Below are 18,659 nucleotides of genomic sequence, written 5' to 3'. Positions count from 1 at the left end.
GTGCACAAGCCATTATCTGGTTGGCCCCAAGTTTTATTTGTACCAATACTGGTACCAATTGTGGTTGACCAAGAGGCCAATGACCAATATTTCTAATATGCAGTACCATATGGAGTAAAAAATGAAAATCATGGTGTCGACATGTAGAACAATAAAAGCACTCAGAGAGTGCCGTACTCAGCCAAGGCTGCTCAGTTGTATGACTTCCGATGGATGAAATCTTTAAACAATTCATGGTCCACAGTGGTGGACTGGTAGTAGGATTGCAATCATGTGATCATCAGCAGGCAGCTGACATAGTGTTCACTTGTAGTCATAGTTACAGTGACGCCATGCCACTATCTCGCGACGATATGGAAATCCTTAACAAATCCATGGATCCAGACTATAAGCCGCATCACTGCCAAAATCTAATCACTTGGTCTTTATGTCATTTTTGACCTTCCCTGAAAATTTCATCTAATTCCGTCTGTTTTTGAGTAATGTTACGAACGGACAGACAGACAAAATAACGCAGATTGTCACATAACTTTGCCACGTTCCATGGTGGAGTAAAAAAACAAACTCAAACACTGAAGCAGTTTGTGTTTTACAAATTTAATCAAAAGAGAACTTTTCAGAATTTAGCTTTCATTGTTGATACAAAGGACATGTAACAAATCATATAGTGCTGTCAGTGAGACATTGCTCGAGACCACAGAGTGGGACTAAAGACAGAGGCAGCTATATCAGAGATTAAGTGGCGCATTTTAAAATACATTTATATTTTCAGGGATCTCACCGAATCAGTAATACTGAAAACCTTAATTATGGTGAATAAAAGATCTAATAATCGGTGAGACCAATAATCTCTTGATCTCCAGTAGGGCATTAGTGGTGGCAACAACCATTAGTAAGGCTGATGGCTGTAGAGGTGCAATGGATCACAAATCTCATGATTTGGATTGTATTGCAACATTTGAAGCATGGAGTGGATCTTTTTACTGATTAAAAAAAAGAGTAGGAGGGAGACAAATACTGCCCTGACTGCCACTGTCAACTGCTATCAACATGCTCCATGCATATTTATAGTGGCATTTGTTTATCTGTATCCAAGATTACACAAAAACTATCCCATGGAATTTCATGAAACCTGGTCGAGGGATGCAGCATCACCAATTTAGTTCTGATGCCAATCAGGATGACTTTCTTTAAAACTGCAAGATAGGGCATTGCTGTTGGCAGGGGACTGTGCTCTCTGGATGTCATTCCAGTTACTTTAACAACTGACAGTGACAGTAAAACTGTGCATGACCTATAGTACGGTTAAACTTTTCAGCTAACCTGCATTCACATTCCTGCTGAACCATGGGGATTGTAGGGGAACTGCAACTCTTACACATGAACAGCTACATCCACTGTTTTGTGACAGCCAATCAGAACAATTTTCTCAAAAGTGCACAGTTACAATGGTTGCATTTAAATAAAGACAACTAATAAAAGACAGTCAGGTTGAGAGATGCAGATTGGAACATCTGCTCATAATCAGAATGAATGACTGCAGACTGCCCTCCGTGACAATGACACACCTAGTTGTCGCCAATCCTGGCTGGCAGAAAGGCTGACTGATGAGGTCACACTCAGGGCTTCCCCGTGCAAGATATGAAACCAATGTGATTGAATCTGCACAATTAGTTTGACTTTTCAAGGCTGATTAAGGTGTATCAGACCAAAAGAACTGAATGTGTGCTAAGATGTAGGCATTTCTTCTCAGATAATTGTGTTATGCTGCATATTACTGTAGGTATATTACTACTGAAGGTTAAAAACAAAACAGACAAAAAGGCTCATGGCCCTTGGTGTTCTTTCTAGACTATACTAAATTTACACTGTTTAAGTTGTCATTCCTCTCACACCACTAGTTTAAATTTTGATTTAGAGCCATTAGCTCAAATAGAATGGGAAAAAATTAGGAATATGTTAAAAGTCTTACATGCTGTCCTGTCAAGAAACCCACAAACATAAATCTCACTTTAGTGCTGTAATAATTTGACTGAATGGATTAGTAGATTCAAAAATTAATTGGCAACTACAGTGATAAGCAAATCACCAATAAGAGATCATTTTCAATCAAAAAATGTCAAACCCTCACTGATTTAAGATAGGGAATTTCCCAATGGCTAATTTCCTGTTGATGACTTATTTCAAATTAAGACAAGCTGACTATTTTAAAAAAGAAACACTTTGAAAAGAGCCAAAATAGATCAAAATTTAATTGATAAGGTTAAACATTGTAAAGACATTCTTATACTTTAAAGACAGAACCGTCAAACATATAACAGACTAGTTGAGATTGAAAAAAATATTGGGTATTTGCAAGTCTACATTGCTTTAATTCATTTTTAGTTTGGATTACTTTACTTTAAGAATATCACCTCCGTATTTAAAAAAAAAAGAAATCTACATCTTGTTTATAAAAGCAGTTGTCTTCCTCTTCAATCACCAGCAAATATATAATATTGACTCGTGTTATAACTGTAGTATAACATAAAGAGATATCAATTAGTGCATGTTCTGAACAGCCAGAAAGCATTAGTGAAATACAAGACTTGTCCTGGTATGGTCAAAATACGACAAGTGGTGTCCGACACATTCTGAACAAAAGATTATAAGATGGATGAAAGTTCAGACAAATAACCCGACAGACACTGGACAAAGTCTGATCTGTAGTAATTTCCAGACTAGGCAGCAATAAACTTTGTCACCTTTTCACCTAGTTTACCATGTTAACTGCTTTCACTTGTTAAGCAACTAAATGTGGACTGAACCAGCATCTTTGTGCACTGGACATAAAAGTATGTTTTCAGCCTTTGCCGTGCTCCAATATCTCATTTGAGGTTAGGCTACATTTCAAAACATCAACAATAACAAAACACAACGCAAATATACCGTTATTAAAAGCATAAAATAAATGGACTGTTAATGCTCTTCTGTAACTACTGCCCTGTTTGTGACTTCAATTTATGTTGCTTTTATCACATAAGAAAAACTGATGACTGTGAAGCAGTCTGGGTCAGTGGGTCTGCCGTCTGACAAAAGCGCTTGATTTAGAGGCCAGACCGCAATACAGAGCTATGAATCACAAGCTAACAATGTTCTGTAGCTGTATTCGAGCTTTTACAAAACACACACATGCAGAGCCAGAAACACACACACTGGACACTGGCAGTCTGCCAAATTGCTTGATTCTGACCTTCTTCTCCACCCCACAGCTGCTGCCAAATCTGAGTCCATCCCTCTCTCGTTCCACTACACTGACACACAGAGAGCTCTGGCAGCCAATCAGAGTCTGTGTGGGTAGCATCCACCAGGGAACATTTCAGAAGAAGCAGCAGTAAATAATCACAAAGAGGCTAGCTTTAGCCTACACTCAACCTCTTCAACAGGGGCTACTTTCAACTCATTACCGGTTTATCACAGTTAAACACATTTATCCCCCCATTGATGGTGTTCTGGCTGACCGTGTGATGGCTGCTTCTGCTTTCCGCAGTTTAGTCCTTTAACACAGCTGCCAGTAGAAATCTGAAGGCTCAGAGACATTATTTTAACCTAATCTGAACCTTGACGGAGCCATCTTTGGTTTTAACCCTGTGGGTGATCGCTGGGAAGAGGGTTAATGTCAGCAAACAGAGGGAAGAGTGGACACCAGCTGGCTGCAAAGGGTGAACTCGATGACCTCCACATGGGCACTCACACAAACACAAAATGAGGGAAACTGGCTGAACAGGGAAGCACTGTCCAAAGAGTTTAGTTTTCCCCCCGATTAGACAACATTTTCTGATCACAGCCACATCTAAGTCAGTGAAGACTGTCCCGAAACAACAATGAAGCAGCGAAGGAAGGTTTAAATCAGTGCAAAGGTTATGAGAACGAGACAAAGTTGAGGGCAAACCTCCAAAGAAGCTATGTTGTAAGGGGAGCCATATCGTCTACAAACAGGCAGCACTGCTGAATCATACGTCTGAGTGTACTAGGCAGTGCAGACAATATTGCACCTCTTTGTCCATTCAACACAAGCAAACCATCACAGAAAACCAGCCCAAAGACTGCCTATGTGGCCCTGCAGAGCAAAACTTGAACCAAATATAATAGTGCACAGTTTTCAATCACTTACCGCTGAAGCAACACAGTAGACAAATGACCAAAATCAAACTTTAACTCCCCAAAAATTATTACAACAAATCAAAACTGGGACATGATAAAAGTGCAATACCCAAATTGCAGGACCTGCATTTTTATTTATTTTTAGGTAAAAATTTGTCACAGCATACCATTACAGATAAAGCATTTGGTGCTCCAGAGCTGACCCATTCTACAAACGTTATCTTCTAGACATAAGAAAACATGCTTCTTTGGTACATGATGCAGTAAAAATCACACTGGTTTTCTTATACTTGTTTCAGTGAAAGAGAAGTGTAAAATCTCTCATTTCAACTAAACTTGTGACTCATTCAACAACCGTTACATTGGTCAAAAATAAGTGTAATTTGATTTCTTTCATTTCATATTTCATTCTACCCTACTGCAAAGTGGCTCCTGATGAAACACGAGCCCTTGTGGTCTTGCAGAAAACCTATCACAAATGCACATGCACGCACACGCACACACACACACACACACACACACACACACACACACACACACACACACACATATATATGAGTAAGAAAATACGTGCACAAGCTGATTCTCAGTTTAATTTGCAGTTTAATTTGCAAATGCCATCAAAAAAATATTACACTGAATTCCATTCTGGCCATTTGAGAGGGTTGTCTTGAACATTCTGATTGTTATATGGTTAAAAAAAATCCCAATGAAACAGTGTGTCTAAAACCCAAAATCCGTCTTACATGGTCATATAATCCGATATTTCAGAGCTTTTTTTTTTTTTTTTTTTAACATCCTCTGATCCGCTGACCAATCCGCAATGTTGATGGTGACACCATTCAAAAATCACTGGCTGAAAGCTGTCACAACAAATGCACTGCAGCACCCTGAAGGTGACTGTCCTGCCACTGGAGAATACAACGCAGCGTCCTGGTTAATAAACAACTATTTGTGGTTTCTAAAGCTGCTAATTAACGGTACATTAATGTCATATTATTAACAGTATGCAGACCAGGTGTGCAAACTTTTAATTTTGAAAAAGTAAATATGCCCAGTGATATAAACTATGCAGCCGGGCGACACCTAAACACATCATTTCCACTAAAAGAGGATGCCCCTGCGATTAAATAACAACACGCCTTATTTTAATAGTCATAACAGTGAGTCGCAATAAATTTGAACAGCAGCCGGAATACTACAAGCGTTGCGTTAATGATTATTTCTACAATACGGTGTAAGTGAGTAACAGTTATGAAACAGACACTTTGTGAATAGCGGTTATGGTATAGCAGCATGTCAAGGCCAGGGACTGTGCCACAGCCAGACTGCTTTGTTGCTGTAATGTTGACCGTGGCTAATGTAGCTAGCTGCCGTTAGCTTGCTGCCTTAGCGTGCCCGAGCTAACGTTAGCAGCAGCAATCTCAGTGACAGAGGGCGGACAGAGAGTAACGCTGCACCGAACAAAACAGCCCGGCTAACTACCGTTATATCGTTATCCCCACAACAATAACACAACCGAGTCGAATGGCCGTTTCCTCCTTGCTGCCGGGACACTGAGGAAAGAAAGCGGACGGGCTAGTATTTTACTAGCTAACAATTTTGCGCCGCAGGACCAGGTCAACCAGCGCCGTGAATCGGACAAGGCTGCCGAGAACACAGGCGAGCGAGGCGGGCTGCGCTCCGCCTTTTTAGCGCTGGAAACCGGAGCTCTCCGCGGCGACATCCCGCAATTTACGCCTTGTTTCGCAGCGGCGGCAGAAAATATTACTGCTTTTCAATCGGAATACTTAGTTTATTCGTGCATTTTCTTACCTGTTACGGTGAATTGTGATAAATCGTGTCCTCCTCTGCAGCTCTCTTCCCCCTCCTTGCTCCAAAATGGCGCCAATATGCATAGCTCCGGAGCCCATGGGTGCAAACCATCGATGAGTGCGCAGCGCCACCTATAGAGCGAGTCTATGTAGGGCCGCTGGGCCCTTCAAGTGCTGCTCGTACCGTCGTAAAATATATTGTCAATGATTACAAGTTCACCTTTTATGTGACTAAATATCTTAACATATGTAGTAAAAGTTATTTACTTAACTTGCTATGCTAAATAGTAACATATTTAGCATAGTTATTTACTTAACTATGCTAGCTATAGGGTATTAGGCATCCTTCCGCGTGTATAATGTTCTAAAATTAATATTATTCGCATTAAAAAGGAGCATTTTTGAAAAAAAACTGTCCGATAAAATGTTTTTGTATTGTTATTTTAAGCCCAATGCAGTTTCTTGAGCAAATATCCTCAGTAACTATTTTAATAATTTATGTGACAACGTGCATAAGCTAAACTATAGACAACTAAACAGACACTGAAATTGTGTGTTTTACAGACTGCTACACAAGTACATTTCGGCTCACCATTTAGTTCCCTTTTCATGGTTATCTTTAATGCCTTGTACATTTCGGTACTGTCGCGCTAAAATTGGAAAGGACAGTTTTCCAACGGGACCTGAACGCACCCACAACCCGTGATTCAAATGAGTTCTTTTTTTTTTTTTGTGCCAAAATGATCCCATAAATAAGACAGGGCCACAATAATCATAATGTTCTCATCAGGCTGACATTCATGTTTCTTCCGTGTAAACTATATTTACAACCCATTTAACTGCTGTTAAATGGCGCTATTCATGTTTTTAAAGGCCTATCAAAGGGTACTATATAAAGTCAGTGTCACTATTCATGCAAATACAATTTAGCCCACCCTACAGTCATTTACTTTCCCTTCTCCTTTGTCTGCTAACACATTAAATCATATCTTTATCCCACTTTTTCAATGCTAGAACATCTGCTCCACTTTAATACCAGAAGTCTATTTTTTCTGCTTTTATGGATTTTACTGAAAAAACGCCATATTAATCTACTACAAAGATCATCTTGCCAAGCTGGTTCAGAGAACGTCAAAGGAAGTAAAAGTAATAGATGCCTCATAAATAATCTGCTTGCTTTGTCTTTCTATGTCTGATAGCTCTCTGGTTTACATGAGCTATAGGGGGAGCTCCAATATAATATTTCACTTTTGCACCCTTCCAGTCTGAAGCACCTCCTGCAGAAAATTTAAGACAGACATTCCTAGAAAGCAGAATAGAATAGAATAGATATAATTTATTGATCTGGAAGGGGAGATTCTTTTGTTACAGTAGGACGCAGTAACAGGGAATTGACCGTCATAATACAAATAAGAAAAAAAATATGAAGACCCAAAATGCACAACAAAGTGCGAAATACACTACGATTAAAAATGTACCAAAGTGAAAAATGCACCAGAAAGTGTCAAATGCTGACAATAAAGATATACATTGAATAAGGAAATTAAACTCCTGTATTAAAAATAAATAAATAAAATGATAAATCTGTGTTTCTTTTAAGCAGCCGATTACAATATGAATTTAACACAATTTTAGGTCCGAAGAATTGAACAAACAGACTCACATTTTGCAATAAATGTCTTGTAAATAATTTTGAACTAAATTCAGTAAAGTGAAATTGCAATAATAAATTAGAAATGCAGAATTTTAATAGTTAAGACCTTGGGTTATTTAACACTAATTATTTAAGATCCACAAAAGGTAGATCTATGCATCTGTGACTGTTTATTACAACAACACCGAATTAAAACCATGGATTGTAACATTTCCTACCTGGATAATTCAAAATATTTCTGTCAGTTCAGTGAGAGCCTGCGCACCCCTGCTCTCAATCAATCAATCAATCAGTGTTGCAAATACCCAACAGCATAAATCCCAGCAGGGAGAAGTTGAGCTGGTTTCATGGCTCCAGGATGGAGGGGTTCCTGTCCACGTTTCCACCCTTCGGTGTGTACGGCAACCCGGGGTGCGCTCCACCGGCTCCGGGCAGCAGCTGGGCCAAGAGAGACTTCATGACCCCGCAGGGCCTCAGCTATTTGGAAATCTGCAAGGCCCTCCTGTCCCAAGTGAGCCCCGGTTTGAAGAGAGCCAACACCAAGGAGTGCGGCGTGCAGGTGAACGCAAAGGTGGATAAAATCGTGCAGTGCTCTCTGGGTCCCAAAACGCTGTTCTGCGACGAACGTCCAGCTTCCTTCTCCAAGCCTCCCCACAGCCCGGAGCTGTGCACACCGGACGGCAGGGCGCAGCTCAACACGCCGCCGGTGAGCAACCTGCGCTTCCTCAGACCCGTGTCCATCTACTCGCCGGTGTTCGACCGCAGGATCTCCATGATGAAACTCGGCGATGACTGTGGAAGCGAAGGAGAAGCCGAAGAAGTCACGAAGCAGTCCGAGTCTGATGCTGAGACGGAGGGAAGCGGCGACGAGGAGGAGGAGGAGGTGAAGGACTTCAAGGCAGCTCTTCACCGATCTACAAGGGGATCCAACTTTCAGGTCGGTTACTGTGTCAAGAAACCCCAAAGATAAGTCGCCTTCTGTGCATTCAAACACTTCCACATTTGATGTATAATCAGAATTTGCAATTAAGAAGCTGATTTAACAAGCTTGATGTGCAAAAATAAACTGCCAGGTCCACATAAAATCCCTTTAGACTTAACTCCCTATTCATTATGTGTAGCTCGACTTAATTTTATTAAGACAATCTGACAATGTAGAAACACTACACTAATCTAACAAGCTTTAAAATGAACATTTTCATGTATAAAGGGACATTCTTCAGGACATGCAGAATTTCAGCATCAGGTGATACAGAGACCAACTTTAAGGCCTAGATAATGGTGATGTATTTTTATCACTACAAGGAAATGAAATTTTTTTTCTGTTGTTGTATGTAAGCTGCTGAATATTTGAATTTCCCTCAGGATTAATAAAGTATCTATTTATCTATTTTGCTATGTATAAAACCTTTAATAGACCTAATGTAATATTAAAAAGATGCGTAATTGCAGCTTAATTAGGTCAAAACATAACAGCAGATCAAAAATATGCCTAAAGTAGAAAATAATAGTGCAGTATGACTTCCTTGGATTCATTTAAATTAATTATATAAGGCAGCATCAAAGCGGTTAAAATGCAGTTTGCCAACTTTGCCAAGCTGAATTTGGAAGTTTGAAGTCTGCTTTTATTAACGCATAACAGTTTTCATCCAGTTCAACATAGTAATTTGCTGCTTCTCATAACACAATTGTGCACAAATTACTTCTGAAATGTGTTTCAGTTTCTCGAGCAGAGGTACGGCTTTTTCCACTGTAAAAAGTGTAACATCCGGTGGGAGAGTGCTTATGTATGGTGCATCTCTGGAACCAGTAAGGTAAGTGGTTTACCACATATAGTCACATCTGCACTCCTAGTACTAAATTGGTGATTTTTGTCCTGTCAGGTGTACTACAAGCAGCTCTGCCGGAAGTGTCAGGTGGGGTTTAACCCCTACAGGGTGGAGTCCATCCTCTGCAAGGTACATTTACAGGAATATCCCAGTTTAATGTGATCTTTCAGGTTTGGTATGAGTTGAATGTGTTGTGTGATGATTGAAACCTGTTAGAAGTGCATGATTTTGTCAGTGTAATTAAACTATAAGGCGCCTTCAGTCTCGGCCGTGGTCACAAACGTCCTCTGACTTCATTCCTCCATTTACTGCCTCGTCTCCTTTCCTGTATCTCAGGGCTGCTCTCAGACTTGCTGTAGCTGTGAGAAGAAGCAGAGGCACATCAACATGAAGAGGCCTCACCGTCAGGACCTGTGCTGTCGCTGCAAAGGAATGAAGCTGTCCTGCGATGCCACCTACAGCTTCAAATACATCATCTGAGCTTCCCTGACGCATCCATCGCCACATATATATCTGCTTGCATTCGCCACGAAGGTTTGAGATCACGTCACTAATGTCAACAAACATCTAGTACACATCACCAACGGAAGCTGTCTCCAGTAACAGACGAAGAGTCATTATTCTCCTGCAAGAAGTTGAATCTCTGCCTTAGTTTGTTTATTTGAGATGGCTTCTGAAAATGCTGTCTCCTTCCCCTTCCATTCAACCTGGTGCTTGACAAAACATGAAAACTATTTTTGTAAAGAAAGAAATAAAGTTTATGAAATGTACACTGCACCTGAAACAAGTTCAGATTCTTGAACATCATAGCGAATTTGTACTGTCTGATTTAAAATCTTGAATTTCGAAACTTGGCAAAAACCTGTTTGGTTTGACTCCTGCTGCTCGAATGCAGCTAGTTTGTCATAAAACTTGTCAATAGCATTTAAACCAATGCCGAAATTAAAAAAAATTAATTTTACTCAGTAAGCATAAAGGTCGGTGCTGAGACTTAAAACTTATCACTAGAGGGTTAAACAAATGGTCTTAGAGTTCAAATATATTCAAATTAAAACTAATGCGAGGGAACTGTCTAATGAAATGCACAAGAAATAATTTTGATATGTCTTTACTTTGACACCAACTTGTACAGAGCTTCAACTGAAAACAACTTCACAAAGGCTGTAAAACTATTTACAAGGTGAAAAAAACAACTACTGTCTTCATCTAAAAAGCTTTAAAAATGTGCAACTTCTCATTTGGCATGCAATCACACGTTCTCCCACACACAGGAAAAAAAACACACCCGCGTGAGCTTGAAGCTCCCTTTTGTACCTCATACAAACATATCTTTCAGATAAAATATGATTTTTGTTAATAAATATTTCAAACACTCCGTACAGTACACAGAGGATGCATGCATGGCAGTTTGATTTGAGAAAACGAACATCAATATAAAACCTAAGTCAAATGAGTGATTTATAGCTGATCAGATATAAATAGGAAAAGACATTTGTACAGCAAAGGGCAAGTGACCGCTAGAGGGGAACCAAGGGAGAGTCACAAAAAGGGCTGACAAGAAGCGTTCAACTTCAGTAGTAGCACAGGTTTTGTTTTAAACATCAACAATGAGTGCTGAATGTCAGCATATCCTTACATGTAAGGTTACTACAAACCACACACAAACATATGCTACTATGATTGTGTGACCAGAACTATTAACAGTTCAAAAGACAAAATATTGAGTGTATACATGCACCATCCTCTTGGCATGTGAACACAAAGTCAACATGTAACGGTGTAGGACAGTGAAAAATATAGTGTGTACACTCACTAATGATGCTACAACTAGCCACAGAGGAGTGTATGCCACGCACAGATAATGGCATTATTAGTCTACCAATGCGTACAATAGTAGTCAGAGGACAAGCTGGTTCACTGATGCAGAATATAAACGGGGCAGGAGCAGCACAAGGAATTACGCTTGAATATTCTGCGTCTGCTCTGTCCGTCAGTCTTTCAGTCAGTCTTAGGTCAGACTTTTGGGGTGCTTATTGGACACTTGTGTACAGTAGAAAGCATTCAACTGGGTCATGCATTGCACAGTTTCCTCCAGTGGAGATCTCAGAACAGTAGACACAGTAAGAGAGACTCCAGCATTTGGCTTTTCCTTCGTAGTGAAAGTGACAGCCTTTTTTTCTCTCACAGTAACAAAACAGTAACATAATTGCTTTTTTGTAACATTTAAAAAAAATATCAAAACTCCATTTAGTGCAATAGAGAAAACTCTTCCAGTGATGCTACGTAGTCATAGGTAGTTTCCTCACTGTCTCTTGTGATACTACCAACAAACTACATCCTTCCTTAAGGAGGCTGCAGCAGTCAATCAGGTTCAATCGTGTAGTGAGTTCCTCTGGGAAGCAGGTTAGAAATCCAAGCTAAAAGCCTTCACAGGTCCAGAACAGATAAGATGCTGGACAATGACCATCAAGCAGGACTTACATGAGGAGCACATTATTTTTACAACATGTAGCTTTGAAGCAAAGCTAGCGCTTGGATAGAATCACATCAGGTCATCTTCATCAGCAGGCAGCGATCTGTCGTATCCAGTGGGTTTAAAGATACATCACATGAATGCATGGGACATGGTGTAAAATCTTCACCTATCGCAGGCGTGTCATGGTCTCCTTTTCAGATACAAATATCTGATGGGTGATCAGGAAAATAAGTTTCAGGTATTGGATTCAGAGGTTTAAGCTCTTCAGGTCCTCTAGTCTGGTTAATGTCCTAGGTCTGGACGTCTGACGGTTCAGCATTCAGGAGCCCCCCTACTTTCAATAGGGGCAGGGCGGCGTGCCCCACCTTCCCCAGGTAGCGAGATAAGGGTGTGGCAGCCCCGCCAAGGGAGCAACAACAACCCCATGCTGCAGCCTCTCCTGGGCCGGTGGGACAGGGAGGAGGGGGTGGGAGAGGGGGAAGAGATGACAATGGAGCCGGGCCCTGGGTTAAGACTGTGTCGTGGCCCGGGTGCGAAATTGAGGATGAGCTTGAGTGTTTGTACGGAGAGCGGGGGAAATGAGGAAGGTGTGAACCCCGAGAAGAAATGGATGACACATTTGTGCAGGCGTGTGTGAGCAAAGTGGGCTCTGAGGCTACAGTTGGAAGTGCGTGAGACGTAAGAGATATCGGGTGTTTGTTGCTGTGCAAATGTGATAGCGGGGAACTGTGTGATGAATGTCCTCTGAAAGGATAATAAAGACTAGTGTTCTCATTGAAATAACTCCTCCTTGCTTCTTTTGTGCGTGGCAGTGTAAAATCCGGTTGGCCTGGTGTTTTCGAGGAGCTACGCGATGAGAACAAGTCTGGCGGTTTGGGGAAATCATGCGAAGAGGTATCAGAGTTTACAGTGGATGAGGATGAAGAGAGCAGAGAACGATTTATGTCCAAATATGGTTCTAGCGGTGGGCGGGTATCTGTCTGGAGCTGTGCAGCCGCGGCAGCAGACACACAGGAGGAGGCAGAGGCCAGGTATGTGGGTGCTGGACCCCTTCTGTAAAGGCAGGCTGAGAGGCCAGTGGGAGATGCGGAAGCGTTAATGGTTGCAGTGATGGAGGAAGTGAAGGTGGGGAAGGAGGGGGAGGGGGGCTCCTGAGGTCCTGTCAGAGACTGGTCCCGGAGGCGCTGGAATCGGGGAGGTAAGTTGTGACGACCCGGTACCCCTGGGCGCGGCGGATCATGTCGCGGATCTCCCCGTTGAGCTCCAGCAGCTTGGAGCAGATCAGGCTGAGGTCCTGCCGGGAACCAACCAGCGCGATGGTGCCTGTCTGGCCCAGCGTCTGGTGGCGGAAGTAGACGTTGAGCAGCGTCTGGACTTCACTCTCTGAGCTGCCACCGAACACTCCATGGGGCCACTGCCTCCTGAAAAGGAGATTTAAAAAAAAAAAAAAAAGACCACATAGGTTATATGGATACAGAAAAAGCCATGCAGTGGAAGTGTGTGTGCATATGAAGAAAATAGTGCGTGTTGTGTGTGCACACGTGACAGTACATATCGGTAGTAATTTGCTGCCTTTTGAAAGAAAGCCAAGATTTTTCACGCTAGTTTTTCATGAAGTTCAACCTTTTATTTCCAGTAGGAGCAGTCCGTGCTGCATCTACATACAGCAACTGATTTAAACCACCATGAAAAAGACAGAATTTATCCAATAGTTACTCTGCCAAGGAGGCGGTTGGCGTTGGTTTGTTTGTCTGTTCACAACATTACTCAAAAGTGGACAAACTGATTTGGATGAAATGACACAAGGAACAACTGATTGGATTTTGGCAGTAAAGCGGCTTATAGTCTAGATTCACGGATTTGTTAAAGATTTTTGTATCATTGAGATAGCGGCACGGCGTTACTGTAACTATGACAAGTGAACACTATGTCAGCTGCCTGCCGACAATCACATGATTGCGATTCTACTACAAATCAACCGTTGCAGACTTATCGGGACTTATCCGTCCGAAATTATAAAAGGAACAATTGATTAAATTCAGGGGGTCTTTCCAAGTTTCATCAATTCCCTCTGCCTGCGACATAATTAGGTCACGCTATTCGGTATTCATACATAACGTACACATCCATAACACACACTGGTGCTCAGCGCAAGGTCATTTTGTTTGTGGGTACATCTACATTAAATATTACATGGCCACATTCTATAGTGCCATGATTTCTGCCCCAACTTTTTTCAAGATTTCAGCCGTCGGAAATGATACAACAACTGAGTAGCCTTGGTGGAGTACTGCACTCTCTCAGTGCTTTTCTTGTTTATTATACGACTCGATACATTAGGTGGATTCCCCTGAAGAAGCACTAGTGTTGACAACACATCAAGACTGTACTGGTTTCAGAATGGATTTCACATAAGTCTCAGTAATGCTTCAGACTTTTTTGCATTTCGATAAATTTTATCTATATTTAGAGATATTAAATATCCACACACACTGACTGACTGAATGCTGATGACATCTGGAGCAGATTTGTAAACAGTTACTCACCTGCACTCCTGGATGTAGCGCACAGCTTTGGTGAACTCATGGTTCTTAAGGCACTCTAGTATGGCCTGCACAGCTGCCTCCGAGGTGGGGAAGCTGGGCACAACCATGGCTGCCACCTGAGTGGCATGAGCGTGAGTGTGGGCCAAGTGTTTGTGCTCCAAATCGCTGGCTACAGCCGCTTCTGCTGCCTGCAGGCTGGTCTTCAGATCAGTGAGCTCTCGAGACATGTTCAGCAGCTGAGAGGTTGGAGGGAAACACAGAGTGGCTGAGTATGTGAGCTTAAGGTCATCACAGAGGGAACACTTCTAAAATTACACTCAATACTTTAGGATAATGTTCGAAGCTAGCAGTGTAGGGTCAGGTCAGCAGCATTTTAAATTATTTAGTAAAAATAGGCTCGTTTTAAAACCTAAGACCACAAGTTCACTTTAAAGTTAACTTGGGATGGAAGATTGAATAAATTAAAACCTCTAAAAGTGACTTTGCCATTCATAGACATATCTGTATAGTCCTAGAAAAACTTCCGTTTCCATTAGAAAGACATTTCACCAACTCTATTATAGATATGTATATATCACAAATATTTCAGAATATTTTATAATTATATTTATTTATTTTTCTTGCAAATTGATGGTGGTTCAGTCAGCACATGTGTATCAAGGTTTCCAAGACTTCAAAAGTAGCAAGTAGCAGCACAGCCGGATGGTACAAGGAGACAACTTTTATTTCAAGTTACTATCAAGAAAAGAAACAATTTTTCAGATGATTTATGTTTTATGTGGAATGCGCATCTGTTCATACCTCCAAACATGCAGTTTTGGTATTATTATCCCTTATTAATCCCACGAGGGGAAATTCTGATTTTCGCATATCCCCCCAACTGGGGGGTCAGAGCGCAGGGTCAGCCGCGGTACGGCGCCCCAGGAGCAGGATGGGTTAAGGCTCTTCCTCAAGGGCCCAACAGTGGCCGCATTGAACCACTGACCTTCGGATCAGTAGTCCAGAAACTTAACCATTGTGCCACCACTGCCCATTAAATCGGTTTGATTTGTGACTTGAATCTTCTAATGTAGGCACAAAAGAACCAATAAGTTTGCTCTGCTAGACTAAGTCTCTATGAAGTTCAATTTGTCTCACCTCAGGCACAGAGCTGATGGCATGAACTTGACCAATGAGCGAGCAGTAAGACTGGAATAGCAGCAGAAGCTGGAAGTGCAGCTTGTAGAGCCTCTGACAAAGCTCCAGTTGCTAGAAAAATGTTTAAAAAAAGAAAGCAAGATCAGATTAATGAGTGGCAGAGAACACACACAATAACACAATCACATATAAGTTCACACTTCTGACACACACACATGCAAACACAAAAAAGACAACCAGTTGACTGTCTTATGCGAAGTAATTTAAGCAGTTTATTCAAGAGAAACTATGGCAGTGAAGAGAAGAAACTTGTAAGTGAACTTACTGCAAGAGATTCCATTTGCTAGACAGCGAGAGAGCACGTTAGGGCATCAAGAGTGAAGTGAGAGGAAGACAAAGCATCAATCAAACACATGCACAGCATCATTGCTATTCAGTCAGGCTAGCAAGAATTAGTGTAAAAAAACAGCTATTTTAAATTTGACTCTGTGGCTAGGCAGAAAGTTTAGGTGGGCAGATAGCAACATGCAAAGACAGCAAACATTTCAGTGTGACAAAATCACACAGGAGCAACGAGGCAAAGAGAAACAGAAATTTGAAGCACAGATAAAGTTACCTGAATATCGAGTCTGCTTGCCTGTAAATTCTACACTTTCGTATGTTATGTAGATAATTTGTAAATAAGCTGTGCGTACCTTCTCTTCTGAGTCTCCAGGTTGGCAGGTTACCACACTGTCACCGGGGCACCTGGGAAATGTGTCCTTACAGTTCCTCAGCCACTGAAGAAAAAAATGCAACATAACAAAAGTTGTGGAGGAGGGAGGAAGATGGTGAATACTATGTTAGTCACAAATATGCAGAGAAAAACCCAACAGATTAATCAACAATGTGCAGAGATTGATTTACCGATACGGCAGCCTCCTCTTTGGTGTTGTACGTATCCAGGTACTCCTGCAGCTCCAGCGCACTGAACTTCATCTTCTCAAGCAGACCATAGGACATGATCTGGAAAGACCAACAAAGGGAAAAAAGGTGGTAAAAGATTATTTAAATCCATTACACTTACGTGAATAATTCAACAAAAATCCCATTGGGAGACTACCATGAGTTCATCTAACCAGCATACTGTAACTGGGACTAAATCTGCCAGCAATACTCACGGTGTCAGCATCAATGTAGATCGTAGGACAGTCTGAGCATGTGGTCAGCATCTGCGAGGACCTGAGAAACTTTGATCCAATTCCCCTTAATCCCTCACCAAGGTATGTGGCAACATCAGTAGTCAAAGTGCAGAATTTACCCTGGATGTTCTGGGAAAGAAATAAAATTTGAGAAATTATTGCATTGCATTGTGATGTAAATCTACTATGTGCACTGCATGTAAGAAAAAAAGCATCATGGCCACAAACAGAGGTACAAAAATCGAGAAACTCCCTCTGATGAATTCTGAATAATTGAAATGAATCCTTCCTGTGGTTTACCTTAAATAGAGATGAGAAGACTTGAAAAGTGTAGACGGCACAAGACCCATCCGAGTCGGTCACAAGCTGGTTGATGTGACAGCGCCACGCCTCCTCAGCATCGTCACACACTATGGGTTGGAAGGCTGCCAAGATGGCGGAGAAAAATGGAGATGGGGGAGGAGGAAACCCAAGGTCTTCCAAATCATCTACATCATCACGTAAGCTGTCACAATGGAAACGAAAATAAAATGGGTGTGGAAAAAAAAGTTTGGATATCTAGCACTGTAATGCTTAATGTTATGAACCATTTAGAATTGGTTTAACAAGTATTTGGAAAAAAAGGGTAAAATAGTACTAATTTGTTATGAGAAGAAAAATCAGGGCAATATAAGCATAGATATCTGAAAAACAAAGGTCACAATGTATCTAACTAGCAGTGATGCAACATCATTTACAGCATATGCCGAGGCTGAGAAATACAGTTAATTATTTCCTCATATAAAACAGTGTGTCTGTGTAGTGATTACACAAGGTCTAAGGTCTATTTTCATTTGACAGGATCAATATTGTTAACTGATGTTTGCATATATGAGTGTTTTCCAGCAAGAAAACTAGATGTCCCTGTAAAGTATTCATAGTACACAGCTTATAATAAAAGAGCTAATTTGTTCCACTGCTGTACATATTATGGCTGTAGCCGATTAAAATAAGCTCATTGTCAACAAATCTGCTAGTTGATACTAAAATTCAGTGTAAAAATATGGCATAGTTTGCAGTTCGTTTACTCCTGTCTGTCACATTCACCTGGGCAGACAGTTTGGGTCTAGAAAGTCCAGCGGAGGTTGGCAGTAGTCTGGGTTGAGGCCGCGGTTCAGATTCGGTGGGTGATCCTGTGGTTGTCCTGGCAACTCCAGAGTGAAGCTCTCACCACAGTCTGAGCCGTGAGGGAGCTCGTTGGCGCTCAGTGAGAGTTCGTCATCCTGGGCCTGAGTGTCCTCATCCTCACCACACACCCTCCCCTGAGCAAACAAAGGCATTATGATTTCCTGAAGATAACAAACATATCTACATAACTACATAACTACATCTGCACATCAGCGTATATTATTCCTCACATGTAGGCCACTGTGATCATCGTGGAGCACTCCCTGACCCGGGGTGGTGGCATTGAAGGACTGGGGGTCGGCAGATGTGTCGTAAGAAGTCGATAGAGAATCCGTGTGATTGGTTTCCTCTGATGGAGAAGGGTTAGTCTGAAACAGAAAGGCAAACCAGGAACATCTATTCTGTCAGACTGAGTCACCGCAATAACAAACTATAAAGATTTTCAAGCTTCAGTGTGGATGTTAGTGTTGTATCGATCCAACAATTCAGGCTACGCACAAGCTGAGAATGTGAAAGGCTCTGGCTAGTTGAAGACTCCTCTTCTTCGGAGGACTCGTCTGAATCGTGGGGGTCCTCGTGACCCAAACTGGGGGTGCTGCCTGAGTGCTGGCTCTCTTCCAGCAGGTCGCCCAGCTCTGTGCTGTCCAGAGATCGCCGACGCACACCCCAATTAAAGTTATCGACAGTCTCGCCCTAGATAAAACACACACAT

The 18,659-nt window shown here is 41.6% G+C and overlaps 3 protein-coding genes across 12 annotated transcripts in view; 1 reads left to right on the top strand and 2 right to left on the bottom strand.

The window, feature by feature from the left end:
• pds5b (PDS5 cohesin associated factor B) overlaps positions 1–6,060 on the bottom strand; it is a 32,348-nt gene extending 26,288 nt beyond the window's left edge. Inside the window, exon 1 of the mRNA XM_023298498.3 lies at positions 5,959–6,060. The gene's annotated coding sequence lies outside the window, so the exon portion shown is untranslated. The remainder of the gene's footprint in view (positions 1–5,958) is intronic.
• A 1,858-nt stretch (positions 6,061–7,918) lies between these two features.
• On the top strand, positions 7,919–10,217 carry zar1l (zygote arrest 1-like). The gene is made up of 4 exons (XM_023298522.3): positions 7,919–8,548; positions 9,333–9,425; positions 9,495–9,569; positions 9,777–10,217. Exons 1-4 carry the CDS (start codon positions 7,970–7,972, stop codon positions 9,918–9,920), a joined length of 891 nt encoding a protein of 296 aa, XP_023154290.1. The 5' UTR covers positions 7,919–7,969; the 3' UTR covers positions 9,921–10,217.
• A 315-nt stretch (positions 10,218–10,532) lies between these two features.
• The window catches only part of fryb (furry homolog b (Drosophila)), a 59,022-nt gene continuing 50,895 nt past the window's right edge, over positions 10,533–18,659 (bottom strand). For 7 of the 10 annotated variants that reach the window (XM_035943046.2, XM_023298494.3, XM_035943041.2 and 4 more), the window contains 11 exons: positions 18,446–18,640; positions 18,178–18,315; positions 17,867–18,081; positions 17,081–17,285; positions 16,760–16,909; positions 16,506–16,604; positions 16,295–16,378; positions 15,925–15,942; positions 15,600–15,710; positions 14,463–14,698; positions 10,533–13,337 (listed from right to left, as the gene is read on the bottom strand). In XM_035943046.2, coding sequence (XP_035798939.2) covers positions 13,079–13,337; positions 14,463–14,698; positions 15,600–15,710; positions 15,925–15,942; positions 16,295–16,378; positions 16,506–16,604; positions 16,760–16,909; positions 17,081–17,285; positions 17,867–18,081; positions 18,178–18,315; positions 18,446–18,640 — 1,710 coding nt within the window. In that variant the 3' untranslated portion in view covers positions 10,533–13,078. The remainder of the gene's footprint in view (positions 13,338–14,462; positions 14,699–15,599; positions 15,711–15,924; positions 15,943–16,294; positions 16,379–16,505; positions 16,605–16,759; positions 16,910–17,080; positions 17,286–17,866; positions 18,082–18,177; positions 18,316–18,445; positions 18,641–18,659) is intronic. The other 3 variants (XM_035943042.2, XM_055017006.1, XM_035943048.2) reach the window with 1 other exon arrangement.

This window comes from Amphiprion ocellaris, chromosome 14, assembly GCF_022539595.1.
Source record: "Amphiprion ocellaris isolate individual 3 ecotype Okinawa chromosome 14, ASM2253959v1, whole genome shotgun sequence".
In the NCBI taxonomy this organism is placed as follows: Eukaryota; Metazoa; Chordata; class Actinopteri; family Pomacentridae; genus Amphiprion; species Amphiprion ocellaris.
Note: the sequence above shows the minus strand (reverse complement) of the source record. Positions and strands in the feature narration are given on the sequence as shown.